Source organism: Tinamus guttatus, unplaced genomic scaffold, assembly GCF_059628265.1.
Source record: "Tinamus guttatus ecotype Peru unplaced genomic scaffold, ASM5962826v1 Tinamus_guttatus_pri_ptg000079l, whole genome shotgun sequence".
NCBI lineage: Eukaryota > Metazoa > Chordata > Aves > Tinamiformes > Tinamidae > Tinamus > Tinamus guttatus.
The window spans coordinates 5,846,700-5,858,774 of NW_028288613.1; the positions used below are offsets into that span (position 1 = coordinate 5,846,700).

Below are 12,075 nucleotides of genomic sequence, written 5' to 3' on the forward strand. Positions count from 1 at the left end.
TTCATTCATCTTTGCTCTGGTAAATGATGTTTGAGGACTTTAGCACACAGAATAACTTCATGCTAAAGATATTGATGTTTTCAACTAGTGAGCTTTTCTGAGATTTAGGGTCTTTTTTACCTTATTTATTATAACTGTTCAGCTAGTGTTACATAATACAAATCTATAATTTGATCGAACATTCATATATGTGACTATTTTATCTTTATGGCAGAAGAATTGCTCTGGAAATTTTATAATACAAGTGATTAATGTGATCTGAAACAGATTATCAGGTTTTTTCTTTCTTTTTTCTGTACATGCCACATTTACATCAAACTTTCTTTGCAAAAATGGAGAATAACTTTAAAAATTTTCCAGAAGTTCTAATAGGAACATGTTTTCACTTTTTAACTAATGCTGTATGCAAAATTCTAGCCTCCTTCATTAAAAAAGTATGATTTTTTTTCTGTTTATGGTGATCAAAACTTTCAGTAGGCCATTTCCTATTTTTAAGTTTATTCTTTATTTACCCGTTATGCACTGTGATTTTTTGGATAATTCTCAATGGATGAATTGAACAGAGACATGTATGCTCTTGGATATCTTTGTCCAGATAGCTTGATGTTTTTCTTCTTGGTGGATTTTCTCAAGCAACCAAAAGCATTGCAGTTAAAAAGGTGCTGGTGGGAACAGTTAATTTAGCCAAGTGGCTTAAGCTAACCCAAGGTATAAAAGTCTCTTCTGCTCTGATGGAGATGAGTCAAAAAGTAGCCCACAAAACAGTAATCCTGCAGTTGTGAATACCAATTGGTATTAATGTAGGCCAGATATTTTTTAGGGTAGAACATTGAATTATAGTCTTGGTGCAAGCAGCTGGAAAGTTTGTGGGTTTTTTATTTATTTTGGTGGAAGGAGTTTGGAAGAGAGCAGGGTGAGTGTCTTTTCATAGAACGTGAACAGTAAGGAATATGGTTATTCCGGGATCCGAAAACACCTGAATGAGGGTATTTTTCTTCTCTTCAAATGCAGCTTTGAGCGAAATGCTGATAATAAACTCAGATACTCTGAGTTTGGTGCTACTGCCACTGTAGTAACCCTGGGAAATAGGGCATCAAGGATGTGTAGAAATCTTTAGCATGAAAACAACTTACTGACTGTAGGCGGTGTCTGACGAGATTTTTGTTGTGCTTTGTAGTTAAAGATCTAAGTATTACTTTATTTTAACATAACATTTTTAATCTTGTATAATAATTGAATAATTTTCTTAATTACTTTTTAGTAATCTGACATAATCTGACATATTTCCTGCTGTAAAATGACAGTAGTAACCTCAAAGCAAACCAGAAAGACACTATATGCTTCTAGTACAAGGTGCTTTTTAAGGCTGTTATTTTTGTTTTATTTTGTTTTTTGGATAGCATGTGATATCCCAACAGGATTTTTGGGGTGGACAGGTGCAGTGTTTGTTTTCCAGTAACTATGACATGTCTGGTTTGCCTCTTTGGAAAAGAGTTTACAAACGTTTGGCAAATGAGGTTTAAAAATGGTGTAGTCCTTCTAAAAAAATCTATCTTTGCAAAATTTATCTTCTGCTATTTGCTTAGTATCGCATAACAGGTTTGTAAGCAAGGAGGAGACGTTTTGGTTATACGGATTGAGTTAGCATAATCCTACTTGGTTCCTCAAGTATCTGGGACCTGCATGTGAATGTTGCCTTTTGACCTTGCTGAGTAAGGTTTTATCAGCATTAGGCTCTGCTTTAAAAGTGGTTTAATCAAAATGCAGTGGAAACTTGCCTTGGAGACAAGGGTAACAACTGGGGAATGCTTTGTAAGAGGGTATATTTCTTGTAAGCAGATTTTGGTAATATTTCTCGACTGTTACATTGTCAACAGTTATTCCAGAATTTCTCCAAATGATTATTTCTTAAGAACAACCTGAGAAATAAAAAGCGTTTTATGTAGCTAATGGACCAACTGCAGAGCATTTATTATGCTCTGTTCTGCTGATTAAGGTCCACCAACTCATGCAACTTTGGTTGCTGGTTAAAGTTAAGAAGGAAGCAAAAAATACTGGATCAGTACTTAAAGGTACGGACAGCCAAATAGAGACTACGCGTTTTCTTGTTTGGAGTTTGCAACTGAGAGTCTTGAATTCCTGAGAGTAATTTACCAAAACTATCCGAGATCTCCTTGGCCAGCTACTGTGATGAGGACCCAGTTGATGTGAGGATAGATACTATTTGAGATTAATGGAGTTATTTAGTCTCCTATCAAGGTTTCTTTTAGAATTTCCTGAGTAGCAGCTCACTTGCAGGGTACGCTTTCTTTTTTTCTTTTTCTCTCTCTTTTTGTCAATGAGGTGAATTCTAGGCATTTCTCCATAGATTTTTGTTCAGTAAAGATGGTCTAAATGCAGTGGTATACCTTGTTACTCTCTGAAAGTGATTGCCTAAGTTCAGGGTTAGTTACAGAAGGTAATTAATAAAATAAGTTTTACCTTATAATAATGAACTTGAGATAGGAAAGTATTATCCCTTTATATAGGAAGACTTGGGACACGAAGAGTGAATCACTAAAGGTCACATGTAGGGTATGGAAGTAGAATTCATCTCTATTTCATTAAATTATGTCACTGGGAATCTTAGCCAAAAGTCTACTTTTAATATTAAAAATGTGGAAAAAATTAGTTCCCCTTTTATATCAAATATGCCTTGATATTCTTGCTGAAATGTTTTCTGAATCTAACTTTATAATTTGTAGTACTTTATATAATACCAACTTAATAATAAACTTTGTCTTCTGATAGGATAGTTCTTAGGCTGAAAAGACCCAAAGCTCTGCAAGAAAGTGCTCTCCAGAGTGAGTGCTGTTAGTTAGGGGTGACAGTTTGGGGAAGGTGAAGTAGCTCTTAGGTTTTCTCTCCCATGAAGACTGACAGGAAAACTGACTCCTGACTCCTGCTGCATTTTTGCAATGCACCCCCCAGGTAACTAAACATTACTATATTACAAAGCATAACAATCTTTCTCTGTATTCATTCATTAGTTCCTAGCGGGAAATAGGCTTTTCAGTCTCTTTCTCATCATAAATTTGGGTTATCTTGTATTTAAGCAGTCTCAACACTTCACTGTGCTAATATGTAATTAAGATCTCTCAGAGCTTGCTTGATGTCTAATTTTGGAAATGTACAAACTCAGTAAATTGCCTTAAATTTAAAAAACAAACAAAAAAAACTAAAATGCCACAAAGCAGTAGTTATACATAAAGTTGCTTGTGCTTGAGCATTATTTTATCAGTCATTTCTGTAGCAAAAGATTGCAGTGTGTGCTATACTTAAAGCATTCTTGAATTGCTTATAAAACCTCCGTGGTTTGCATACATAGTTTTTGCATATCTTCATTTTTAGTGGAATATTTTAGCAACTGTTTTTTTTTTTTTTTGTCTTGTTTTTAATAGTGAAAAAAGTTGTCCTGGTGGGGTGTGTGTGTGTGTGTGCTTTTTTTGTTTGTTTGTTTTGTTAAATTCCTTGCAGTCAGTTTATGGTAGGCAGCCACCATATGAGTACCAAAATCTTTAAGCCCTGTATTTATAGCAATTCATATAGGTAATAATAACCTATTACATCCTCTTTCTTCTCTTTCTCTCTCCCTCCCTTCCTCTCTCCATGCCTAAAATCATGTTGTAATAGTTATGTGATTATGGAATACATGATTGATTCAGCTCAGGGTTTGGTAGGCTAAAATTAATGTTTCAAAGAGGGGGGAAAAATCTTCCTAAAAGTAAAATATTGTGTCATTTAATCATTTCATGTACAGACTTTAAAATCTAATATTGAGTAAAATATATAAAAGTGAATATTTTCATTTGACCAATTTCCCAACAATTTTCTCCTTGAAGAGTTAATGAGAAACTTAGAACAAAATTGAAGTTAGAAATTGAGTTGTATTTCAGTAAAAAAAGAAGACTAAGATGTATCTATTGAGAAGCAGAACAGAAAGAAGTGTCTTTCTCATGGCTTTGTGCCAAGTTGAGAGGGCTGGTGTCCTGTGCTGGTGCAAAAACCAGGTGCCTCGAAGCAGAGCACCAGGCACCCTCCCGAAAGGCTCTGTGTCGACAGTTAAAGGGCCTTTGATTATTTATTTGGTGATTATTCATTTGAATCTCTGAAACCTTCGGTTCAGATCCATGTGACTTTCCTGAACACACTGTGATCTCTGAATGCGACAAGCAGATGCTTATGATGGTTAAGCAAGCAGGGTTTGTGAAAGACTTCTTTCTTATGAAATGGCAAGTACATCCTGCAGGCAGTGCTGTTCATTTGCTGTGCTTAGTAGGTCTCCTAAGCAGAAATAATCACTGGAAGACTATTAGTGCCAGAGAATGGAAAACAAGGCACAGACAAGTGATGGAAATGAACACTAAATAAAAATGGGAAGATGATGTAGTCCAGAAGTGTTTTTCCAATTTCTTCATATAAATATTAATGCAGATTCTATAATATTTTTCTAATTACAGCTAATTCTAATTAGCTGTACCCCTCACTATTAGCACTGTGTGTGTCTTTATCATGTCATGTGGTTGCAGCTGTGCAGCCTCCCCTGCTCCTTCCTTCCTTTAGATCATAGCTGTGTTCAATGCTGAAATAATGTCTTAAAAATGAAAACTGTGTTTTTTTAAGTTGGCATATTCTAAATCAAATAAGCCAGTAATGTTAGTATGTTAAGACTTGTTAAGATGTTGGCTGTGAAAGGACTTCAGCTTTCCTTTTTTTTTTTTTTGTTTTTGTTTTCTCTCCCTAAAATTATCTTCACTAGTAAATACAATACTTGGATAATTCATACCAATGAAATAGTCATTGTGTTTACATATTCCCCAGTCTCCTGTCTTCAAGGAGCAGATTTAGCTTCTGGCTGTGTCCTTTGACAAGTAAGTGTTCAGAAATAGCACTTTTTTTGTCTTTATTTTTTAAGTAATAGTTGATCTTATTAATGTTTTTGAAATTCTGTGCATCTATTCTGTTTATATATTTGCATTATTGTAAGTCTATTCTATTTTTTTCAGGTTTAAGCCATTTTTTCCATTTCAAGTACTATCACCTGATGACTATGAAGATCGAGACCTCTGTATACAGGATTTTCCATTGGCAGAAGGTCGACTAAAAGTCACATTAATTGAATGTACAAGGTATGTTTTGTGGTCTTCTCCTCATTTAGTCACATATATTTTCTTAAATTAATAATTATAGTTGTAAGCCTGTTGTCATACAAGAAGATAACAGTGACTTTGGTGTTGTGAGTAAGCTGTAATCAAGAAATGTATAGTTTTAAGTAAAAATGCTCTGCTCAGTTGAACAAACAAAAGTTGCAGTAAGTTTCTGAGACTCTCTGTTGGCATGTTTTGCCATTCTTTTGTTTTCTGGGAGGGATTCAGTCTAATCTATATTTTTTTTCAGCACATCAAATTATGAAAATCTGCCCATGACACGGTACCTAGTGATGCAATTGTGACATGCTGTAAGCCAGGGAAAGTATTTAGTTAATTAACAAAATAAGAGACTTTAAGAGTGCGTTTGAAAGCTAGTGATCCTCTTTAAAGCTGAAGAAAAGGCGTGTGGGGTTTTGGCATGTTCTTTGTCAGGGCTCTTTGAATCCTTGGTTTATTTTGGTTTATCCCAGCTGTGCCTGCAGTCTTTGATCCTCTCAGATCATCCTGATCTTTATCAAGCAAGCTCGAGTTTGCAGTGAGTTTTGAACGAGTTATCCTGCCTGCTCATGTTGCTGGAGGAGCCACTTGTGTGATGTTTGCTTTAGCCTTGTGTGCACGTACTAGAGCAAACGCAGGTGCTTGTCAGGTGGCTCAGAGGATGCAGTTACTGGTTTCTCGGACCTTTAAACTTCATGTGTGACTTCATCCAGCCATTTTATACATGTTGCAGTCTCTGGATGTGTGCATTAAAATTGGATATGGGCATTCATGCACGTTTAAGGTTTGTCCCTTAGTACTATAGTAATTCCTAAGATCCTGCACATGTTGGGACACTTTTTTGGGACTTAAGCAATTGCTGTCTGTAGAATCCTCATATAGGTGAATATTTTTCCTGGGGTTGCACCTGAGGGTGTTTGTGACCTCAAAGCTGAAAGACACACAGAGAATTTCATAAGAGTAGACAAAATACGCAGTGTACACGAAGGTTACAATTTCAGAACTTCTTCCATTTTCATCCCTGTCATGTGTGAGCTGGTGTGAAGGTTATTGGGGTCATCCTCAGGTGTTCATTTGCAACAAAGCACTGTGTGCTGAAACAGAGCTTTTTTTCCTCCCTCCCATCTCTTGCATAGAGACCTCTGCTCTATCACCGTGCTTTCTCCATCCAGAACTCTCTGTTCCTCAGACTCATCCTTGAATCTTAAAAATGAGAATAGTTCTGTATGGCTGGGAGCTCTTTTTTTCTTTTTTTTTTTTTTTTTTTTTTTCCTTTCAAGATAATTCTTTATCTAATGATGCTGCAAGGTCACAAAATCCTCAGGAGCTCACCTGTCTTTGGGCATACACCAGAAGGAGCATATAGTGTAGTTTACATTTACATTTGAGAGAATTCATAGTGGCATGTTTGTAACTTCCTAATGTACACCACTAAACTATACGGATTACCTGAAAGTGGTTTTTCTTTTGGATATCTTTCCAATTTCATAAAATAAAAGATCACTTTGAGTTTTTTCATCTTTGCTCAGGATCCTGGGAGGTTTTTATATCCCATCTCAATATGGGATCCGATTATGTGATTTCTATGTACAATTCAGAGCAGGAATTTTGATGCTGACTTTGTATTCCATCTCCTCTTGTAACAGCCTTGTAACAGCATGCTGTTTCTTCTGTGTTCAGGTTCCAAGCTGAAGATAGCATTGTCATAGTGGAAGTATATAGAACTTGTTTTTTTAAGTATATTTTCAGTGCATATCTCCATGTCTGGAAAGCTGGGCACTTTTTGGTCATCAATAATGTTTCTTAGTTAAATATTTAAGAGCATCAGGATGAACAGAGAAAGTTGATGTGTTTTTTCTTTACCAACTTTTGTTCCTGTATCAATTCAAGGATTGTGTAACTTTCAAAATAAGATCCTTTGGATGAAAGCTTAGAAGGGATCTATGTCAGAAGTATATAGAAAAAAACTTTTAAGAGACAAAAAAGCCCCTTGATGACCCTTCTAGAAAGGGTAAGAGGGTTGTCTGAGAGTTTAGCTACTATAAGATCTGCTGTGTATAACTTTAGTGCTATATCCTAGAGTTGCTAGTTTTTTTGCTTTCGTAGTACTGATATTTACCTGAAGAGCTTTTTGCAGTACGGAGACATTCACGAAGACACACTTTTGTTTTCTCTGAATATAATGAAAAAAAAATCATATTTAGGAGGATCTCAGTGAAATGGACTCTTAAACACCTGTAGAATTTTGACTCTGATCTCTGTCGAGTCTTCTGAGAGTGGAACTGCGTAAGGTTTTTCTGCTTTAAAAAAAAAAAAAGGAAAAGGCAAGTTCTTTCTTTGGTGGGAAAACACTGAACTGCCTGTTAAATGCTTTAACCAGCTAAAAATTTGGAATGGCCATTATAGAGTTCTCCCACTAGAGGGTGGCAGTGCCTTTCCTTTTTTGTCTGTTCTCACATGCACTTCCTTATGTGTTTGTATACCTTGAATATAGCAATAGAGACTAGGTATGGAGAAGGATGAGTTTAAAATATTTAGGATATGTGGAATATATTAGATGGATAGTAGATATCTTTTTTTTCCTATTTCAGGTTACTTATATTTGGATCCTATGAAAGAGAAACAAATGTTCACTGCACAATGGAGCTGAGCAGCAATGTTTGGGAAGAAAAATCAAGGAGTTCTATTAAAACGGTAAAGTCTTGGCGTTTTGCAGTACATCTGTTGTTCTTAATACATTGCCTAGAAAGCAATTTTCTAGGTATTTTTTGGACTGTCAGTGGATAGTTTAGCAAAAGTCCCTTATGCTTTTTTGTTTACTCTTTAATACAAAGTTTAACTGTCAAATTGACCTGGATGTGTATATAGCTGCATGTTCAATTATCACAACCGTGCTTGAAAATATACCTAGCCTGAATATTTAAATTATCAACTGTCTGTCTGCATTAAAATTAATAGTGTGAAATATACATTTAATAGCCCAGTTATTGGAGGAGAAAAAGGAATGTTTAGATATAGGGAATAGGATTCTCTCACTGGGCAATGCATTCCAGGCTGATATGAGTGTTGAAGACATGTGTGATCAGAGTAACCCATTTATTTATCTCCCTCCTCTGTATTCTGAGGAAATGCAGAGGGAATTTCCATAGACCGCTCAATTTTTGGAGCATATAAAACTTACCCTGTCTGCTGAAGAAAAAATACTTTTATACGTGTCTGCAAATATAGAAAGTAGGAGTGTTAGTGGTATTGTAAGTTAATCTGTTACTAATTATCCTACTTGACAACATGCAATTTAGCAGCATACAGCCTACAAATTGCATTTCTGCCTTTTGTGTGGAAATGAGAGACTTTTTTCTTCTCCCTACTAGAGCAGCCTTTAAATTTCACAGTAGCAATACTGTGCTAGTCATCAGACTGCACTGAGCTTACCCTGAGCAAAAAGTAATAAGCCCATTGTAACAGAACAGTGAAGTCTTATAAACCTTTTTAAAAAGCCCTTGTATGCAAAGAAATTAGTGGAATAAAATTATTGTACATTCTAAATTTTACTGTCTGCTTTGAGGGCCCCTAGCTTTAAGCCCCGTACCTTCTGTTGTCTTTACTGCGCCGTGGAACACAGACTGAAGCTCTGTTGGGAAATGAGGGTCATTTTCCCAGTGGAGTGACAACAATGTAGAATTTCAGCATCCTATCCAGTTTATGAAATTAAAAAGAATGCATTTTGCATTGTTTTGAAAACTTTGACGGATGCTGTGATGCTTGTTTTCAACTTACCTTTGCCTAAAAGACTTTGTGAATGAGCAACAAAAACAGTGGCCTATTCTTGTTGTCCTAGGTGCTGTGCTCTTAGTCAGTTGAAATACTTGAAGGGGCAGTATAGATTCATCCTTCCTCTCTTAGCAAGAACAAATACTTGGTTGCAATTAGGTTTTTGAGAGAAGTATGGGAGAGGCAGGAAGGGAATCAGCAAGGAATCTCTGTGCAGTGAGAAGCTTCTGAGAAGAGCTTGCTTAAAACTTGCTTCCGCAGCAAAACTTCATCTCAGAAGCCTATGACAGTTCAGGACCAGTCAGTTGGGTCTGTCTCAACCTCCTGTTTACCCATTCCTGACGCTACTGCTGATGCTCATGTGGTTGTGAGCATTCCGTAGTGTGTGGTGACACTGTGATTGTGACAGCAGATGGCAGCAGGACTAGACTAATGACGATTGGAAAGGAATTACTCCTGTGTAAAACTATACCAAAGCACTTAGGGTGAGACTCTCAATAATCCATCTTCTCTTTGAATTCCTAAACCCTAATGACAAGTTTTTAAAATGTCTGAAGCTTTTGTAAATCCAGGCCTCAATGCACAGAAGTTTTATCTATCTTACGTCTAGTCCCTCACTAAGAATTGTCCAAACACTGCCAGAGAGCATTCTTCAGATCACTCCTTGATCTGAATTGCTGAATCTGTAGACCAGGGACCTGCTATCAGTGTCACGATTTTGTTGTGCTCAACCTTGGCTTCCGGGTGACTAAACAGGTGGCCTGAGCATCTGCGCCTTAAGAATCTGCATCTCAGAATCCTAACACAGTAGAATAAGGAAATGGGAGAACCAGCAATTTGCAGAACTACCTTGCTTCTCCATTTATATTCAACAGACATAGCGAAATGACGGAAGTTTCTCTCCCCAGGAAAAAAAGGTTAAATATGCAAGTTAATTCATAAAACATCAGGAGATCTTGCTGGGTGGCAAGAGCCTTACAAACTCCCTCAGCAAAATAGGAAGTGTTGATAGCACACTTAATGATGGAACTTATTTTTCTGAGAAACTGTAACTGCATGAATGTTAAATAGGTCACTATTACTATAAAGAAAAAATAGTGTCTTCCAAACAAAAATGTACTTATTAATGTTTTCTGTGACTTATAGCTATAATGCAATATTAATCATAAGGCAGCTGATCACATTACTTAATATCTTCATAATATTAAATCCTTCACTTAATGCTGTTGTGTGCAATGATTGAGATTAAGTTGTTAGTTTCCAAATTTGTTTTTTATTCTAAAGGGGAATGATAGACAATGGAAGTGGACAGTAAATATGTTTTGGCTTAAAACTATCTAATTTGTAAAAGCGTCATATTAGCATTAAAATACATAATCTGATTTGGCCTACGTTCCACAGTGTCCCTGAGGAAAATTCTGAGAACTTTCTGTGCTTAATACTGTGGCATTTTCATTCTTCTATTATGTTAGCAGCAGTGATAAGAGATTAGACAGGTTTAATACTTTGTAATGAATGTTGGTGAGACTTTGATCTGATTCTATTATTTATGGAATATTTGTAGATGATACAATTGAGTTTGAAAAACAGATTGTGTATTTGAACATATCCAAAGCATTATTGAAGTGTCTGTTATAATACAAAGGTGTTTTATGCCTGTAAGTGTTTATCAAATCAATTCGAAACAGCAGTAAGACTTCAGAGAGATGATTTGGCACATTCCTGTGTGAAATATGTAAACATTGTTAAATAACTTAATTAGTAGTACATGCTGCTGGAATTAACATTAATCACTACAGCGCTATGCAAAACTTAAATTATGTGTGAATAAGATGTAGTAATTAGACTGCTAGACAGCACCAGATTGCTGGGCAGGAATTTTGGTACACTGCAGGTAGTTAGATGTATAGGTGTTAAATCTAAGTAAGTGGCATCATGACTTTTCATGATTGTGTCCATTGAGACGAAAGTTATAAACCCTGGTTTGATCTCCACAACATGAAAGAATTGTTGGGTTTTCCTTGGGTTGCATTTTTTAGAGGGGACTCTTGGCTGTGTTAAACTTGCAGGGCCTTGACTGCTCTCCAGATATGCTGCTTTTCACAGTATGGAGAGGGGTGACACTTTTGTCTGTGACTGCAGCAGTGCTGAAAGCAGTGCATGAAGAATGTAGTTGTCCAGAAATAAGAAATCTTGTTTCCTACCAACTCCTGAACATGACCAGCAGGTTAAGCAGAACCTGCTCACTTTCTGTAGGTACCGATTCTTCTGATGGGTAAATTAGTCTTCCGTGACCCATAGAAGCTGTTGTCAGTAGACTGCTGTGTTCTGCTTGCTCTTATAGCCAGGAGGTGTGTATATACTGCAGATAGTCTGTGCTTTTTGTTGGTGGTGTGAATGCAGAGTATTAGGAGATCACCTATGCATGTGCACACTCTTGAACATTCTCTGTGGGCATCTGTGTCTCTTCCCGTTGTTGTCTTGGACTGCTGAATGGGATCACAATTCTTAAGTAATGCTACAGTTATGGAAAATAATCGTGAGGCAGTCTCCTGGGTTCCAGTTTCTTCCAAACTTTCAAACTATTTGTTTTTCACTCCTCTGCTTTGTAGAACATCAAATGATGTGCCTCATCAGATATCTAGATATTGCTAGTTGTAGAAATTAGACATGTCAACAAATACAAAATGCCGATAACTCAAAGCAGTCCTTATTTCTAACTTTTACACAGATTGCTTAGTGGTGGAAAATAAAACATATCTATGCCAAATTTTCTTTGGTCTGTCTTCTATATAGAAGTTGAAAACCACAAGAGAAAGTTGCTATTAATCTTGAAGTAGTGAACTTTAAATAATCTGGATTGAACTGGAGTTATGGTACATCTTTATATTCATTTTAACTAATACTGTATTTGAGCTGGTGCTGTAGGAACAGCTACAGTTTTGTGTTCATAGTTTTTATGTATGCAGTTCTGTCTTCTATAAATATAAACTTAAATACAGAGTTTGCATTTCATGTTTTCCAGAGTAAGTATTTTCCTCTAAAACACTACATGCAGTAGCACATACAGATTTCTGTTTGCTTTAGTTGTCTTGGAAGCCCACAGGTATATTATGAA

The 12,075-nt window shown here is 36.3% G+C and overlaps 1 protein-coding gene across 1 annotated transcript in view; it reads left to right on the plus strand.

The window, feature by feature from the left end:
• Positions 1–12,075, plus strand: part of PDZD8 (PDZ domain containing 8) — a 49,561-nt gene that overhangs the window by 10,606 nt on the left and 26,880 nt on the right. Inside the window, exons 2-3 of the mRNA XM_010226032.2 lie at positions 5,046–5,168; positions 7,778–7,880. Of these exons, the coding sequence (XP_010224334.2) occupies positions 5,046–5,168; positions 7,778–7,880 (226 nt within the window). The remainder of the gene's footprint in view (positions 1–5,045; positions 5,169–7,777; positions 7,881–12,075) is intronic.